At 29.1% G+C, this 18,928-nt stretch overlaps 1 protein-coding gene across 1 annotated transcript; it reads left to right on the forward strand.

Moving 5' to 3' along the window:
* The first annotated feature begins 7,027 nt into the window (after nt 1-7,027).
* LOC147075079 (multicopper oxidase 3-like) lies at nt 7,028-18,025 on the forward strand. Its single transcript, XM_085943305.1, has 8 exons — nt 7,028-7,035; nt 8,553-8,676; nt 9,572-9,782; nt 11,472-11,689; nt 12,854-12,970; nt 13,432-13,626; nt 17,282-17,438; nt 17,901-18,025. Exons 1-8 carry the CDS (start codon nt 7,028-7,030, stop codon nt 18,023-18,025), a joined length of 1,155 nt encoding a protein of 384 aa, XP_085799431.1.
* Nucleotides 18,026-18,928: the final 903 nt, after the last annotated feature.

The following is an 18,928-nucleotide window of genomic DNA, read 5'->3' on the forward strand; positions in this document are numbered from 1 at the left end:
AGCTTTTATTTTCTATCTAGATAACACCTTATCATATTAAAGTAAAGTCATATTTTATTTTCTTAATAAATATATACGTGAGTAAGAATATAATGATTTTTCTCATAGTAGATACGTTATAAAAATAGTATCATAAAATATTATTTTTCACTAGTTTTATAATCTATGGTGATTGGGGTGCAGTTTAGTAATCGATTTAATTAATCAAGAAAGCTTGTTCCAGTAATAATTAAATAATATTTTTTACAATATTTTACTTTATTAACATAACTTTTATTAACATATATTTATTTTTAATTAAATATTGTAATATTATTTAATATATTGTATTAATCAAATAATATTAAAATGAAAAAATATATATAAAATTAATACACCAAACTCTTTTTATTTCTGTTCATAATATGATATTGTTTAATTGAGTTTTATAATATTATTTTTAATATATAGGTACCTAGTCAGAAATTAATTAAAACTAGAATGTTACTTTTATTTAAGTATTAATTTTATTTTACCACAGAAAGCAGATTTTTTATAACAAATATTATCATCAATAAAATATAGTATTATATCTGATTCCATTACATACACTTTCTTTTATTTCAATTATTAAAATAAATTTAATTTGTAATTAAATCAATATTGCCATATATTATGCTAAGTAATTCCAACAAAAAATGCTGAAAGTACGTAATTTAAAATTAATTATCACTAAAAATCACCTAGAATCTACAATTTTTTAGTCTAGATCACTTATGTATACTTACTTAAATATACTGTAATGAGTAGTCTAAGAATTTGAATATAATTATAATGTTATATTATATTATACAACGATTTATTCCGAATAAAACGTGGTGTTGAAGAATGATGAGAATTATATTATTGTGAGTAGTATTGTGTGTCCTTTATAAATAGTTCTTTTTAAAAGTTAACGCTTGTTTTATGTTTTTATTTCATAGCTATGTTTTTTTTTATTATGCAATGTAGTGAAATATTAGTGTAGTTAATAAGAAAATATATACAAACGCAAATATACACAGACTTTGAGAAAAATTAGTAAATATATTGTGATGTCACTGAGAATCGAACTCGGTGTCGCCGGAAAAAGGTCAGTGCCTTACGCACCGATACACATTGACGGTGACAATTGTTTAACAAAGCCATTCGGTGATAAAGTATGTAATAATATGTTATGGACCAAAGGGCGATAATACCCAGGCAGAGTGATAAATATTTTTAAGTTCTTATTTTGGTTTTTTTCAAATGACCATAAAATTTTATCGACAAAACTTTTCAAATTTAACACAAATACTTCTTTACATTTTTAGTAACTATACTATAGATTAAACATTAGACATATTATATTGATTAAAATGAGGTAAAATTTAGTATGTTGATACTTGAATGTCGTGATTAACAATTATTGGCGTTTTAGTAGTGACTGTGTTTAATCGACCGCCATGAATAAATACCGCGATGACATGTTCCGACTTTCACAGCGTTTATGACTCGTAAGATTATTAAAGGTAAACATATATATTAATGCGTTTGTATAAAGAATGTTTGCTAAGCACCATTCTTTGAATCGCAATGTCTACATAGAGAAGGTTTTTTAATTTGTTATCAATTATACTTAGAGCAATACTAACGTCTCATTGCGATATTGACCAATACTAATATACCACCAACAATTACCATTTATTGGCTTGTGAGGCTCCAAAAACGACTGTGAAGAGCATTCTTAATTTATGACAATACAGTATACGCCTAAAAGGATATCAATACTCAACTTCTACAGGGAAACATTTCAAAATTACAAGATTTTGAGTGAATAATGCCAATCAATGTAAGAAGGTCTTTTCTTTGTAATTAAACAAAAAAAAACCATCAAAAATTTCATCAACGGGTCATAAAATTGAATAACCCTTTCTGGGATTAATAATAAATTTAATTATAAACGGGAATTTATGAGTTCATTATTTATTAAACTACATAAAAAATTAACACATTTACACAAGAAACCAAGGTTTTAACATTGAAATAAGAATTCGTGCAACATTTTTAAATGCCATTATAATATAAAAACAAGAAATTTTGAGTTGTTTTCCTATAGAAAGTGAGTATCGATAATATGTCAAATGAAAAATTCACATTAACTACTGAAAACTTTTTTTCTCACCGTTTTATAAAACTCACCATGTGAGCAAAGCATTTGTCATATATTTTTTTTCTTTTTTCTTGACCATATAGACGCCACATAAGCCTCCGAAAATTCCAATCACCCACCAATCTTCTTGCAAAATTCCAAATTATATCAGAATCCCGTAACTCCGCGCTATACACTCTATAGCAATTTAACGGCAAGCACTTCAGAGAGTATTGTAAGAGCCATTAGTAAAAATTTGTCGCAATTAGATAGGATACCTAAAGCATTGTGGTCGATGTACGATGGCGCGACTCCTGAGAGACGCAGGTTTGATTCCTGCTGGGTGTCGTATTTTTTTCAAAAAAGGTTTTCTCTCTTGGTTAAGTATACCAAATATATTTTTTCATAAGTATAGAATTATTAAAAGCAAACGTGTGGTTATCAAATGATTTGGTCAATAAGCGGACATGGACTAGGCAGATTTTTTTAAATATGAGGGTTGTCAAAAAATAAAAGACCTGTATTATTTTTAAAATCAGGAAAATTTAATTTTTTTAGAAAAGTATACAATATTTTAGATAAATAGTCTTACTATTTTTCGGCGTAGTCACCATTACGATCGATGCACTTAGTGAGCCGTGGCGCTATGTCCTTGATTCCCTTGTCGTAAAACTCCACCGCCGCCGTCCTCAAAAGTGTTCTCACCTCTTCCTCAACGTCCTCGTCGGTCTCGAAGCGTTTTTCAGCCAAATGTTACCTCAGATGATAAAAAATATGGAAATAACCTGGCGTCAGGTTGAAATTATTCGCAGGATGACAGAGGACATACTATTTAAATGAGTTTAAAAGGTGCAAAAAGACCTAAGCGCTTTTGCACACGATTTTGTTTGTGAGCTTCCGTCAGCATTTCGGGCAACTAACGAACACATCTTTGTATACCCCAATTTTCCCCTTAAAATTGTTTGTATGGTAGACTTACTGACGTCTAGGGTCAAAATTGCGAGCTCACGGACTGTCAGATGGCGATTTCCATAAATTTATCATTGATTTTCTTCACCCAACCGTCACCAATTGAGGACCTCTTTCCTCTCTCTTCCTGATCATGAACACTCGTTCTACCACTCGGAAACAATGGATACCACTTCCTGACATTCCGCTGGTTCATCAAATTACCATAATTGGATGTGAGACGACGATGGATTTCAACAGGGTGGACTCCCTCTTGGTTGAGAAATCGATTGATTAAACGCACCTCGCAGGCGGCGGGATTCGACAGCGGAGCGTCCATCTCAAACGAAAGCAAACGACATACTGAAACAGTTACCAAACCGGCTCACCACTTGTTCTGGAGAGGAGAATCTATGTTACATGCCATGTTTTGAAAAATATTATTCGTGAAAACAACTAACAATAATATTAATCAAACATAGTCACAATAATAATGTATGGAAATCGCCATTTATTTACTTATACAGATATCAAGAAGAGAAATATGTACAATAATATTTTGTTCGGGGTAAAGCAAACAGATTAACAATGGCGATTGGTAAATCTACACAATAAAAAAACAATTACTATTTAATTAATACATTTTTTGCACACTGCTTTCAAATATACAATAATATATAAACCAACAACTAAGGGGTACTGAATATACTTTTTTCTGATAGTTTTATACAACCATTCATTTGTTACAGTTATTTGAAAGTGTTCTTCAAAAATGTTCCACCTTCGAAAAATATTATTATTTTTCTGTATTTTGCAGTTCATACTGGAATATTCAAATGCCTTAGAACGTCCTATTATAGGTATGTTATATAGTAATAGTAATTAAATCATATTACAATGCATACGTTTTTATTAACGTAGGTATAAAAAATAATGAAGTCCAAAAATAAAAAAAATACTTGAACATCATAATGTTATTGTATATTTGTAATTTTTAAAATTCAATTGTTATGTAACTAGATTAACACGCATTAATTTATTATGCAATAACACCACATAAACAAAAATAATTCCATTTCTAATAACATATAATGAAATTGCACATGTTTATAATGCATTCAATGACAAAAATATTATTCTTTGAAACAATAATATAATCACAAAACCATAGTAACCTTTAACATAGTCCATCTTTTTGTGATTATAAAATTAATGGCCACTATTATGGCCAATATTAATTTGATTATGTTAGCTAGATCATTCAAATGACAAACAATTGAAGCAGTGTACTTATTTCAACTGACTAACGTTTATAAACCAAATTATTATTTTAAAATAACAATTAGGCAAAGTAAATTACTGTACTATAATAATTGCGTGTCCATATGGACACGGGTGACACTAACGTGAGCAATTGGGTCTGGCACTAAAGATTTAAGTGACTTACATTATATTAACTAAATTACAAGTTATGTAACTATGTAATACTCAATACATTTCAAATTGTATATTTATCTATTGACAGTGATATTCGTATATGTACATTATTATACTATAATATTGATGTAGATTAAAAAAATATTTTTATATTTGAGATTGAGAATGTCGACATTTAATTAGTCGTTTATATACATACCTGGAAAATCAATTATATAAATTTTTTTTTAAGTATAAAATTAATACGGAAAAACCTATCTGAACTTAACTTATTTAAAATTACACAATGACTTTGGGAAAATCGTTTATAACTTTCTCTCGAAATTACTTTGCAGAGGTCCATATTTTCCTATCAAAATCAAACATGATAATTTTGTTTATTATAAAATAAAATACTGAGTTTGTCATCATAAACTATAAACATAAACATCGACATATTCTTTTAAGCGTATATCATGGCGCAAGGAAATAAAAATACCTTTCACAGTCGTCTCAGTAGCCTCCCGAGATACATTATTACCAACCCCTTCCCTTAACCATAATTATATTATTATTAACATAATTAATTAAAAAAAATAATTAAAAGGTCATTTTGCAAATCCATGTTAAAATTATAGTAATAATAATAATTGATAAAATCATACTATATTATAAATTATTCACTTTCAATAATTAATATTGTTATAAAAAAAAAGTTTGAAAAAAGTAAATATACGGACTATTGATACTTTTCTGTAAATAAAAAAAATCAAAACAAGGAAATTTGTGACCATATAATATAATAATTTATCCAGATAGTATAGGTTTTGTCAAACTTCACTTAAGGTTATAAAGTCAAAGTATTGGTTAGGATCCTAATATTCAGATATTCTGAAACAATGCAAATTGTTTTCATTGTAGCTGTAACCACACGTTTTTGTTACTTTATTTCAGGTTGTAGGGTTTAGGTTGTAGATGGGTCAACCAGTACGAGATTCCGGTCTGTAAAATCTGTATTGAAACCATTCCGGGTCGAATATACTCATATTTGGATAAAATATTAACATACTGTTTCGGAAATTGTTAGATCATGCCGTTTCGTAAAATTTTCCATTTCGAGCGCAGCAGGTTTGCAAACATTCAAAGCAGGGCAGCAGATGTTGAGTCTGCGGTCAGGATGCTGTCCTATTTTGACAAACAGATCGCTATGACGTTTACAAAATGGCCGCACGCAATTCAATAATGCGACGTTGCAGACGAGGAAAAACATCAAAGAGATTGGTTGCAATTTAATCTAATGGCAACACAGCACATGTCGGATATGTTTTTAAAATTTGATACTATGAAACGCTGATAATATTTTTGTTCAACGCTATCTGATAATTTGGCATATTATATTTACCTAATTAGGTATAATATCCTGAAAATAAACGAAATGATAATAGTTGATTTCTCTAGAAATCTACAATAAACATTGTTCAAATTAAGCTCGGGTACTCATGAAAAAAAAAGAATTTTTGAACTACGTTCATTTTTAATAATTTAAATATTATGTTTATACAGTTTAGAGGTTATATTATTATTTTAAGACAGCCTTTTTTGAGAAATATTGTTAGTAATTGCTTAAACACACATTTGAATACTAATATTCTAGGTAATCAAAGCCAATTAACTATGTACGCATTTTGTTTTCTTCATATACAAATAATGTTTTTTATAATTATTTTACAAATAATAAGCCCTCAGTGGAAATACATTTTTTTATTGTCGATAGTATGACTAAATAAAATTGGAAAGCTTCCTTTTTTAATATATGCATATATTTTTATTGAAAACAAACAACTACATACTACATTATAATATTATTTAGAATTATATAGTGAAGTAATAAATTATATAGAGAAACAATAATTATAATAATAAGAGTAAAACAAAATAAATGACAAAAATGTTAAATTAAACGATATAAGTACCCACATAAGTATATATTAACCAACAAAACAATAATTATTAAACCTAATATACTAGTTTTTCCCAAGTATATAAAATACTTCGTCAAGTTCCCTGGATATTTCAATAGTTCCTGAAACAGCAACTGCTGTTTTAGGTACTCAGTTGAACAGCACTCACCTGATCTATCAGTCGAGTGACGACCAACCTCAGCTACTGTCTTCAAAGCAGTTAGTTCCCAGGGTCCATATTATGTCTCAAAACTGAGCTGTCTTATTTACTATAAAAATGTAATATACATAATTATTTATATTAGAAAAAGTATTCATAAATATGGTATTCGGCAAGATGCCTCACTCTCTCCTGAAAAAATAAACGGCATCTTATAATCGCAAACTCTTTTTAGAAATCCCTGATGATATTGATTTAAACGATTTGGACCGATACCTTAAAACGGATACATACGCAATGGATTTTGAAGGCACCGATTGCAAGAGGTCATGCATTGCTGGTGCGCCAAGACGAATTTGCTATGACACATTCCGTGTTGAAAATTATGCAGCTATGGGAGCGTAAGTGTATTTTATAATACTCCTATATCTTTATATGCTAGGATTTAATGCCATTATGTATTATGTAGGTAATTAATATGTAAATAGCTGATATAACTTCTTAACCAAACCAACTATATCATAGTATGTACATACTAAAACACTTATCCTCTTCAAAACGTTTACTACTAGTAGTTTAAAACATTATTTATTTACATATAGTAAACTTTAATTAATTTTATTAATTGAAGACATTGGTATTATAAAAACAGTATAAAGAGTTTATACAAAAATTATAAAGTGGACTATTTTAAGAATTATGAAATAAGTAATTATGACGTATAAATAATTATGAAGTAAGTGTTATTTTTAAATATTATTAAATATGTATGTTCTGGGACAGTGGTACACGAGATGATTTTGCATGCACGCGATTGATGAGAAAAAAAATATAATAATAAGAAATGACAGATCGCATTACACAAAAAAAAATAGCAGGAAAATGCTCTTCAATAATAATTTTAATTCATAATTGCATAGGTTGGTCCTTAGACGTTATGTGTCACATATAATATTATCGCATTAACTTCATCAGGCGACAAGGAATGCCGCGCCGCAAACCTCTAATTTTGATCGATACACTGTAGTGAGAGAATGCCTCATCTGATCGGACCAATTCAGGTATCAATTTGTACGTAAATAACCAAACTAATGAATACATTAACAGGCAATTTTATTTCTACCCACAAAAAATGACTGCACCAAATAAGAAACAAAAACTTTTTGAAGCAGTAATAGTAGCAGTGATAGTAGTAATTCTGGCAGACAGTTTCAAAATTGGTGAACCGAAATGTATGGCGTAATTGTAAAAAGAGCTAAAGCTATATTTATTATATGGTATGTTCTGTGAGTGGTTATCTATAACATCATCTTCATTTTTTTAATAGAATTTTTAATAAAACTATTTTTTCCCCATTCGGCACGTCAGACAGTTGAAAAATAATATTTGGAAAATTTAGGCACGCGTACGTAAAAAGGTTTGCCAACCCTGTTTTAAAACATGATACCAGATTCATCACATCGATAATTTAGGACATAACGTTATAAATAACTGATATAAACTCTAAACCAATCCAACAGCAATAATAGGTACAATCAAAAATACGTATCCTTTTCCAAGCATAGACAACCAGTGATTAACGTGAAATGTAGTAGATATTGCATTACATATACAAATTTAATAATAACTCCTATAAATTGAAGTGGTACTGTTTTTTATACAAATTCGGTGTTCGAATTTTAAAACCATGATCCCATAAAAGGTGTATTCACCACTACTTCATGGCTATAGACAAATACATATAATTATAATTAAGTTACTACTATTTAGAGTACTTATCGATAACCTCATAAAACATATTTTATTATTTTATAGTTTATTTTACTACACATTAATTAGGCAATGTAGTAATAATTGACGTATTAAACTAATTTGGTGCCTATATGATGTTGTGATCTAGTGTTTCTTTATATTACAGGGCTTGCGGAAATTGCTCGAAAGGTGTCCTTTCCGACTGTTATTTGCCTCAATGTGTTCCAGCTGATGGATTTGAAAAATCTCTCTTAACAATGAACAGACAGGTTCCTGGACCTCTAATTGAAGTGAGTTAATAATCCATTAAGATACAATCGTATGAACTCAAATATCATATATATAAATATTCTGCAGTCTGCAATTTAATGAGAGATTGTCAGAACACCATTCAGTATATCTGGTTATCACAACAATGACTTTAGAGATTTACGTATCACCATCGTTTTCCTGCTCACAGTTTAATACGACTATCAAGACTCCTGATGTGAATTTAGCAATATAGCGATTATTTAGGATCCTTTTAGAATGTCTTCAAAAATTAGATAAATAATATTACTGACTGTTTGAAGCTTGTGATAAATAAATCTGCTTTAAAGACACACTTACATTTAATTTATATTATCAGTGTTTGTAAAAAAAATCATTTAAATGTGATTATAAAAAAATCTATCTGCTTTTTTTCTTTAAAGTACCTATCTAAAATTTACCCTAAAGTTGTCAAATAAGTAAAATTAAATATTTTTCATTAAAGATATATTGTTAATAAATAATAATAATAAATAGTTATAAATAATAAATATTAATTAAAGTGGAATAAGTACTACAAAAAAATGCGTTTTATTAAATAAAACAATAATACAATGCAGTTCCACCATGAATTGACAGTTAACAAAATAAAAGAAATATATTGCTAACTCTGAGTGATTCTCTCTAGACTATTTGCTAAGCAATGTACAAAGTAAATAAAAATTGTCAACGCATCACTATCATCAGTATATTATATTACGTTTTATCTATTAAATTTCCGATTTTGCACCTAATGATTTTGAATAAATAAAGAAAAATTATTACAAATTCTAAATTAACAAAAACTGATAATAATATCGTCCAAGGCTTGAAAAACTTAATATTATATTATGGCTATTTTTTCTGAAATTATATCTTTGAATAATTGAATTCCAGGTTTGCCAAAATGATTTAGTCGTAATTGACACGCACAATTTGCTGCATTCTGATACATACTCCATCCATTGGCACGGAATCTTGCAAAAGCGCACACCTTATATGGATGGAGTCCCCTACGTAACCCAGTGTCCAATACAGCCAGCAACGAGCTTCCGTTACGCATTTTACGTAGAAGAAGCTGGAACGTTCTTTTATCATTCACACTCAGGTAATAATATTTTTACATACAAAATACGTTACCCTAACACTCAGAAACATATCATATCAAGCATAGTTTTCCAAAATTTTCTTCAGTCTAGTAGCATATTGCGTCCGTTTTAGCAATTCAATTCTATTGTTTGATGAAGAATGGTGGTTGACTATGAAAAAAAATAGAGATATTTCTCTCTTCTTGGTCGTGCACACATGGTAGAGGATCGTGACCACATTTAAATTTTGCCATCCTTTGAGCGACCAAGACTTTCTATCCTTCTTGATCTTCCGATTCTATTAGGGAAAAATAGATGGTGCCCCCGGTCAGCTCTTTTACTTGGTCGCTCCATCGCGCAGACGCTCTTTCTCTGTTTCGCCTTTCCTGGAGGCTACCCCAAACTACCAGTCTCTCCAGGTTGTCGGTCCACGCCTGACAATATGTCCAAAAAACTGCAGAATTCTTCTCAGACACATCGTCGAGAGCCATTCTTTTATCTTTAGTCTCTTGATAGATATTTCTTCAGAGATATTTAATAACCTTTTAATCGGGGACTAAAATTTTGTTTAGAATGTTTATAATACGTACGAGTAAAGTTGTATTTTTCTTGATAATATTTCTCAACGTACTATTATTTATTTATGCTCATAGTAAACGGCACGATGGTGAAATAATATCGTGTTTTGTCCTTAATAAATTATCATGACAAATTATGTCTTCATATACATAGATAACGACAAAGTTATCTTGCTGATACGCCTATATTGTAAACAAAATTGTTTCAATCTTACACGTAAATATTTTGATATAAATTTATGGCAATCGTAATCAGAATATATAAAAAATCTTTAAATAATATTTTCAACTCTATTTTCAAGTTTCTTTTATTTTGATAACTATCAATTCATGGTGGAACTGCATTATATTGTTGTTTTTATTTAAGAAAACGCAATTTTTTTGTAGTACTTATTCCACTTTTAATCAATAGATTAGGTTATATAATTCTTTGATTAAAATATAAATAAATAAAATATTAATCTATTGATTAAAAGTGGAATAAGTACTACAAAAAAGCGTTTTATTAAATAAAAACTACAATCTATTTTCAAGATTTTTATATATTATGATTCCATATAATAGTATTCCGTCAGTCAAATCGACGCGTTTCATTTATTTATTTTAACATATTCTTATGCAGTCATGCATTTCAAAGCTTAAATTAGGAAGCAAACATTATCACACCATTATGGTATAGATTTTTAAAAACGATATGACGATATAATATTTCGTCTCACACATACGATATACTAGGAGGCAATATGAGAAAGTTCTCCCCTTTTTCAAGTTTTCAAATTTTTTCAAATCACTTGTAATCGATTGACTTTTTTCTATGAAATAGTGCAATAAAGTATAATTTTCTAACATGTAAATAAAAAAAGTTTTAATTATTTATATAATACCTCATTAAACATCGAATCCGGAACCCTCGGATGAAAGGCCAGCGTCTAACCTACTGTACTACAGGGGTGCCATCCATAATATAGTCTCAAAGATGAATTCAAAATCATTTCTACCATAAATTTGTACTTCCATTATTAGAGAGCTGATGATGTTTTTTTTTTTAATTAAAATAATAATCATTTAACAACAACATAATTGCAAGCATTTTTTTTCGATTAAAACGTGGATATGTATGATATTTTCTAGGAATACAACGCTATAATGGAGCCTATGGTGGCTTGATCGTCCGGAAACCAGCAATCTTAGATACAGTAGCCGAATTGTATGACAGAGATGAACACACCATTATTGTGACTGATTACTCTCATGATGCGCCGGAAATGTTCCTTATTGGTCTCCCTACAAGACAACCTGGACTCCTGCCGGAATCAATTTTGATCAACGGACGAGGGAAATATTTAGTGGTGTGTAATATTATATTATTTATTTTGACGTCTCTGATGGCTGATCGGTAATATGTTGGCCTATAACCTCATCGGTCTCAGGTTGGAATCCCGGGTCTAACAAAAAATATACCCGTCACTACGTGGAGACCCATATTATTATGATCTTCTTAGTATCAAAAATGGTAAAAAATATTTACATTCAATATAATTATCACTTTTATACAACTTTGTATTGCGATGATTTCCTTTTCGAGTGCAATCATCGAGTATTTTAATAATATTATTTCTAACTATTACGGTTTTGATTAAACGGTCAAAAAATTACCCCATAAAATGTGGGCGGATTTCCGCCTTTATTTGTTCTTTGTTACGATGGAAGCATTAATTGATATTTCGTTCGATATGCTTTTGAAAAAAACTGTTTAAAATATTTGATAATTAAAATGAAACTATAAAAAAAACTAAGTGAAATTAAACTAAAAAACTAAAACTAAACTAAAAATGTATACTTAGAGGTACCTATATAATATATATCTCTAAGTATATATACGTGAAATATTATTTCAAAATATTTTTATTGTTTTGATATTTTCTACGCATAGAATTGTCTTGAAACCATGAAACTTTTGCGTTTCACTAATATTTCCACGGTTGTATGATTATTGAATTAATAATAATTATTGTAATGCTTTACACTATTTACATGATTGTTTTTGTTACTAAGATAATCATAATATAAAATTCCTCCACATGGTGTATGTTATATTAACAGATTTTTGTTTTTACGAGGAATTAATAGGTTTTAGGTGAATACTTGCTCAACCTATTACATCTATACTCTCAGTTCAAACACACAACATATAAAATTGCCAGACCAGAGATTGGAACCGGGACCCATGGAAATAAAAGCTGAGACATCATCACTCGGTTATCGTGGGTGTCAATATTATTATAACCGTTAAAAACTCTCGCATTAAAAATTCTTCTTCTTAGTTAACTATAATAATATTGTGATGGTTGTGGATTCAACGTATTCTTATATCAAACAACACTAGAAAAGCGGTTTGTTTAGTCGTTTATTTTGTTAATGTTGGTTTGATACTGATTATGTAAAACAATATGTCTCTTTAACGAAATATCTATTTTTTCAGTGTCATTTAAAATCTTTTATTAAATTTTCAGAACTCTACTCAACAATTTACTGCATCTCCATATGAAACATTCTATGTAGAACAAGGGCTAAAATACAGATTCAGAATTATCAGTGCCGCCAGTACCATTTGTCCCATACAAATTCAGGTATCTATTAAACAAGTTATTTTATATCTTACATATTAATTTATAATACATATAAGTTCGACTAAAATATTTATAATAAAATAACAATGAATTTACCAGTATCTATATTATAATTTTGGGTTGGTATACCAGTAATTGATTAAGCAAGAATTTAGTTGTAATTGTAAATTCCTAAAGATAATTTTAACACTCAATGGATAAATAAATAAAACTATGAAATAATATCAGAAAAATTTAAGTTTTAAGATCACCCTAAGTTGACTCCGGCTCAATACTCCAAAGGTAATCAACACAGTGGATATCACTAACATGTTTTGATTATTATTTCTACCTTTAACCTTTTTACATAGCATAATATAATCTAACGCTGAATATGTTAATACTTTTAATAAATCATTATATAGTACCTACTTTAGAATAATTAAAATCTAACTGTGTGTATTCGATTTGTCGTAATATAGATTCAAAATCATAGAATGACAGTCATTGCTACCGATGGTAATAATGTAAATCCGGCACAAGTCGACACCTTGGTTATCCTGACAGGAGAACGATACGACGTCGTCGTAACGGCTGACCAGGGTAACAAAAGACCAGGCATGTTCTGGTTCCATGCCAAGTCTATTGGTGCCTGTGCACCCAGGAGGATTTTCCAGGTGAGTACCACTAATACATTTTTGACCAATTTTTGCGTTTCTTACTGAAAGCCACTGTTAAATCGACGTAATTTAAACTTAAACCGGGCTAAGTTGTCTATTTTACGGCTGTAGAAATTTGACGGAATAAATTTTACATGAGTAAATTATTACACCCAATAAAAAAGTAAAAATACAAGTGTGTTGGTCTAGCTTGGTTGAAAATCAAGTGCAGAGAGCCGTACTCATAGTATACGTAGACCACGCTCATTGACATTATAATAATAATTGTATGCCCAGATAACTAACTGTTTCTAACTATTGTCTCTAAATTTGTAATTTTTTCTTATCACCATTGCATTACTATGTGGGTAACACTATAATATGATTAGAGAAAGTAAACCATTTTTATGACAAACAGTATCAATCGAAAATTTTCTATATTTCAATATGTAATATTGTATAATACATTCAAAAAAAATTTGGGCTCCCATACATTTATTATCATCAACCGAGGTAGATTCATTTCTAGATATTATAGCCTCTTAGATTTTAAGGCAGTCAATTGTAATTAAATGATGTTTTTTCTGATCTTTTCGCAATATATAAAACAAATACTATTCTATTCTATATTGCACAAACTGAATTTAATTATCTCATTTTAAACGTTTGATATTAATCGCTCACTATTTCTCACACATACACATACCCATACGCACATTGTGTTAATACCTGAAAATAATTTCAATAATTTTTGTAGACGGCTGTCATTTCTTACCTTACGGATGGGCCTCTAGGATCAATCCCTTCTACAATTCCAAACTATACTGGATATCCGCAAGTTGTGGTAAGAATTAATAAAATAATTTCCTCTTCACTTTCCTAAATACAAAAATAAATAAATACAAAGTTGTTTTCTAAAGCGTATTATATACATTATAAAATATTCAATATGAACATTAATTCAATTTCCATAGCTGATTTTGGCAAAAGTAATGGATTCAAGATTGAAAATCTAACCTAACCTAACAATAATTATCCAGTATTTCGGCTAATTTCAAAATTTGTTTACTGCTGGCTTCCTGTAAAGTGTAAACCGACAATAACCGTGTTTTATTTAGACATGAATTTTAAGCCAGTACTATTTATAACCCAAAGTGGTTGGATGGTCTTTAACACACGACCATAATTATATTTCCGATACAACATTTTACGATTAAGTGTGATACGGCGAACTGCATACGTACAGATTTCCGGACATGTTAGAATACGATAGGTATCACTCAATGTGAATACAATACGCAGAAGATTTTCTAAATATTATTGATTAATATTCTCATATTTCATATATATATAATAAAATATTACATAAAAATATGAATACATTGTTTCAAACATGTTGTATCGCATGAACGATGATAATTTTTTCACATATTATTATATTCGTCTAAGGAGTCTTTTTTAAATGGGAAGCTGTTATCTTATTAAGTTATTAGATAAGTATTTAATAATGTATTTTATTTTAGACCATGAATGACCAAGTACAAACATGTACAGGAAATGCAAACAATGTTTGCATCGAGGACTTGAGAGCGCCCGAAGGACCTGATTATTACATTGGGCCCCCTGATCAAAAATTCTACGTCACTTTTACCGTAAAGCAAATGATTACCAGCCAGTTTTTCAACAATAGGACTTACATCCCATTCTTTAGTAAGTAATATATGATTTTCTTGATAGTGATGTTACAACTTAAATAGTTATCGACTTGAAAAAACAACCCGTACAATTTCATTTATTTTAATTTATATAATTATCATTAATTCATAAAATAATCTACGTTTATTTTTAATTTGGTACACATTAGTAATGTATGATTAAATTCTTCATGTCTTGAAATATTAAAAGTTTTGAATAAGTAATTTTTACAAAGAACTTAAAATAGTTATATATTTTTCCTTATATGAAAAAAAAGCATCATTCGTTACGTGTATGGGTATTAAAATATTTATTTCATCAAAACGTAATCTACGTACTTTTACACGGCAAGCACAAAATTGTTGTAACCAAATAAAAATGTTTTATTACACACAGAGTCACTAATTCCATATAAAAAAAAACTCCTATATCGGCAAGAATAATATTGAATGTTATCCACTGAACGCAAATATGATCTTTATTCTTTGCATAAAGCAACTTCTTGATTAAAACCATAACTTTCTTACAGACATCAACAACGAAAATATCTTCTTGGGAACGATGAATGACATTTCTAACATTGCTCAATCTTCACCACTTCTGAGTCAATTCAAAGATGCCGATACTTCCCAATTCTGCAATGCTGGTAATACACCAGACTATTGCAACGCTATGCAGATTTGTGTATGCACTCAGATGCTCAACATTACACAGAATGCGCTTGTCGAAATAGTCTTGATCGATTCGTCCCCAGGTAAGAACATTCATTATAAACTATACGTAGTCACAATAATTACAAGACATGTTTAGCCACGTAATAATTTATACCCGAAAAATTGTGGGAGTCAGTAATAATTGAAATAAGCATGCGGGGTACATAGTAATAAGACAACCCATGTTTTATACGCAGCGAGTATTATCGCATCTCTCAAAATCTCGTTGGCGGACTATGGTCGTGTGATGGTATTACGATGCGTGTAAAATTGAAGAAAGTCAGTTTATCATACTCCCTATAAATGCATTCTTCCCTTAACCCGTCGTAGTCTTTGGATGTATACCTTAATAAAACGAATCAGAAACAACATCAACTGAAGATATTATTCTATTAGAGAGAAAAACCTTTTAGAACCTACATAATTTTTACTAATGCTATTGTTACAACAGTACCTACAGTCAGAATCAAGTTGAACGATTATTGACAACCGATCCTTTTAAATAATTAGGTTATTATAACCTTATCTTGCGGAAAGTTACTATACATATATAAATATATCAGTGAAATATTTGCATATAACGTTTCGTTACATTATAAAATATTAAGTATATTATTAATGATGATATTCTGTTTAAAATGACAATCCAAAAGCGAACTATTCTTCAAACCCTCTCTTTGCACCACAATTGTGTTAGTATAATTCAGTCAAGGTTTAATGCACATTCTTTGGAATTGACAAATCATTTTTGACTGAAAGAGATTTTGTATTTAACAATTTCAAATTTTATTGGTATAGTCTAATTATTGAGCATGCTGCTTTAGAAACTTCAATAGCGGCTGCAATATATGAATGATAACTTGTCCATTTATGAAGTCGTGGGATTCGAGCTCTGATCTCAAATCTAAAAAATTCTCACGTTGCTTTTAATGTGTGTTTCGAGAAAAAGTTTACTTTTATATTTAAAATAAGTAACAATGTCGAACACAAGTCAATACGATAATAGCAATTTAATATTTTTTAAATTTATTGGTTTTAAAAGAAGACGGATTCCAAAATCATGACAACTTTGATGGTTTAAAAAAAACAAGGAAGTTCTATCTGTACTGAGAGATTGGGAAACTAACCACAATAAATGAAAACTATTGTGTGTTAAAGGTAACATAAGAAAAAAATTAATTCATATAATTTTTACAGTTTTGTCTCCGGTGATCCATCCAATTCACGTTCACGGATTCAAGTTTATTGTCCTATCACAAGGACAGTTCCCAAGTCCCAATAATCCACTAACTGTTCAAAGGATTAAGGCATATGAAGCTGCTGGATTATTAAAAGGAAGCAACACAGATCCCGCTGTTAAGGATACAGTTGGAGTCCATAGCCAAGGCTTTGCAGTCATCAGGTTCAGAGCTGATAATCCAGGTAATTTTATCACCTAATATTAATATAATTTATAAATATTATAACAGCAGCAGAGCCAATAAATTTGTAGTATTTAAAGGTATCTCTAGTTTTTCACGTTGTATTTTGAGTATTGGTGAATGAAATAATAAACTGGTTCATGGTATATTCGTAGCAATTGTTTTTTTTTCAGATAGAAATTTTTTAGCTATTATTTTAAATTATCATCATAAATCAAGGTACATATTAAATATTCACGAGTATAAATTCCTTTTCATTGATAACGTAATAATAATTGTTTTACTCTAACACCTATAATATTAAAATTTTCATATTAATCTGTTACACCTTAATAAATTAATATTGAGCATATTTACTACAACTCGTAGTATTAATGAAGATACATTATCATTCGACAGTATATTTTATACAAATAATCTACGAATATTCCAAGAAGTAATATTATAATATTTATATTTTCAGGAAAGTGGCTGGTTCATTGTCACGTAGAAGATCATATGGTGTTTGGAATGAGTCTCGTATTAAATGTCGCAGGAGCTGTTCCCCCCGTTCCTAAGAAATTTCCGACCTGTGGAAATTTCTACTAAAGCTTTCATATTCTGTGTAGATAATATCTTATCACATTAAAGTAAAATCATAGTGTTATATTTTTTATTAGTTCATAATATTATATACCTACGTGAGTAAGAATATAATGATTTTGCCTATTTTATATTATAATAGAAATTAAGATAAAATATTATGTTAGTATTATTTATTATACAAGAGTGCTTGATTTATTTATTCTTTGTATTAATAATTATATACCTAATTACAAATGGAAAATAATGAGACGTGATATTAAAATGATGTATGAATCATCTTATTTAATCAAATAATATATTTTTTACAACGTTTTTATAAAGTCGTATTCTAGTTTGTCCGGTGGTTGTTTATTCAGTACAAATCTTGCAATCGATTTTTAACTATATTTTCAACTAGCTAGACATTTGGAACTTTTAGAATATATCAGAACACGATGCCAATGCATTCTTTTAATACTTTTAGCCATCTTTCAGTAGAATTGAATTCACTTTCAGTTAATTCTGTTTTGTATGAAAAGTTATTTCGGAAGAAATCCATAAAAAGTAAAACACTATATTGGTTGCTAGGGGTCTGAGGTCCTAGCAACTACATTATTAAAATATACGTGCATTACTATGAAAATCAATATGAAATTTCAGTAATCTATGATCGTTTAAGCTAGTCAAGTCAAGTTTATATGATTAAACAGAAAATTTAAAAACGTTGTATATAAAAAAATATTTTTATCTTGTAATTATTATGGTTTTTAACTTGTTAAAAAAAATATTTATAATAATATATCTAGGAGAAGGTCTTCTCATTTATTTTGCGTTTACGAATTTATTTATTCTTTAATACTTTATTGTAATATTATGTTAATTAAATTTTAGTAAAATAAAATATATATAAATATAAAATACAACATA

The sequence above is a fragment of the Rhyacophila brunnea genome, unplaced genomic scaffold (assembly GCF_057557595.1).
Source record: "Rhyacophila brunnea isolate RB1 unplaced genomic scaffold, BYU_Rbru_1.0 scaffold_15, whole genome shotgun sequence".
Classification (NCBI taxonomy): domain Eukaryota; kingdom Metazoa; phylum Arthropoda; class Insecta; order Trichoptera; family Rhyacophilidae; genus Rhyacophila; species Rhyacophila brunnea.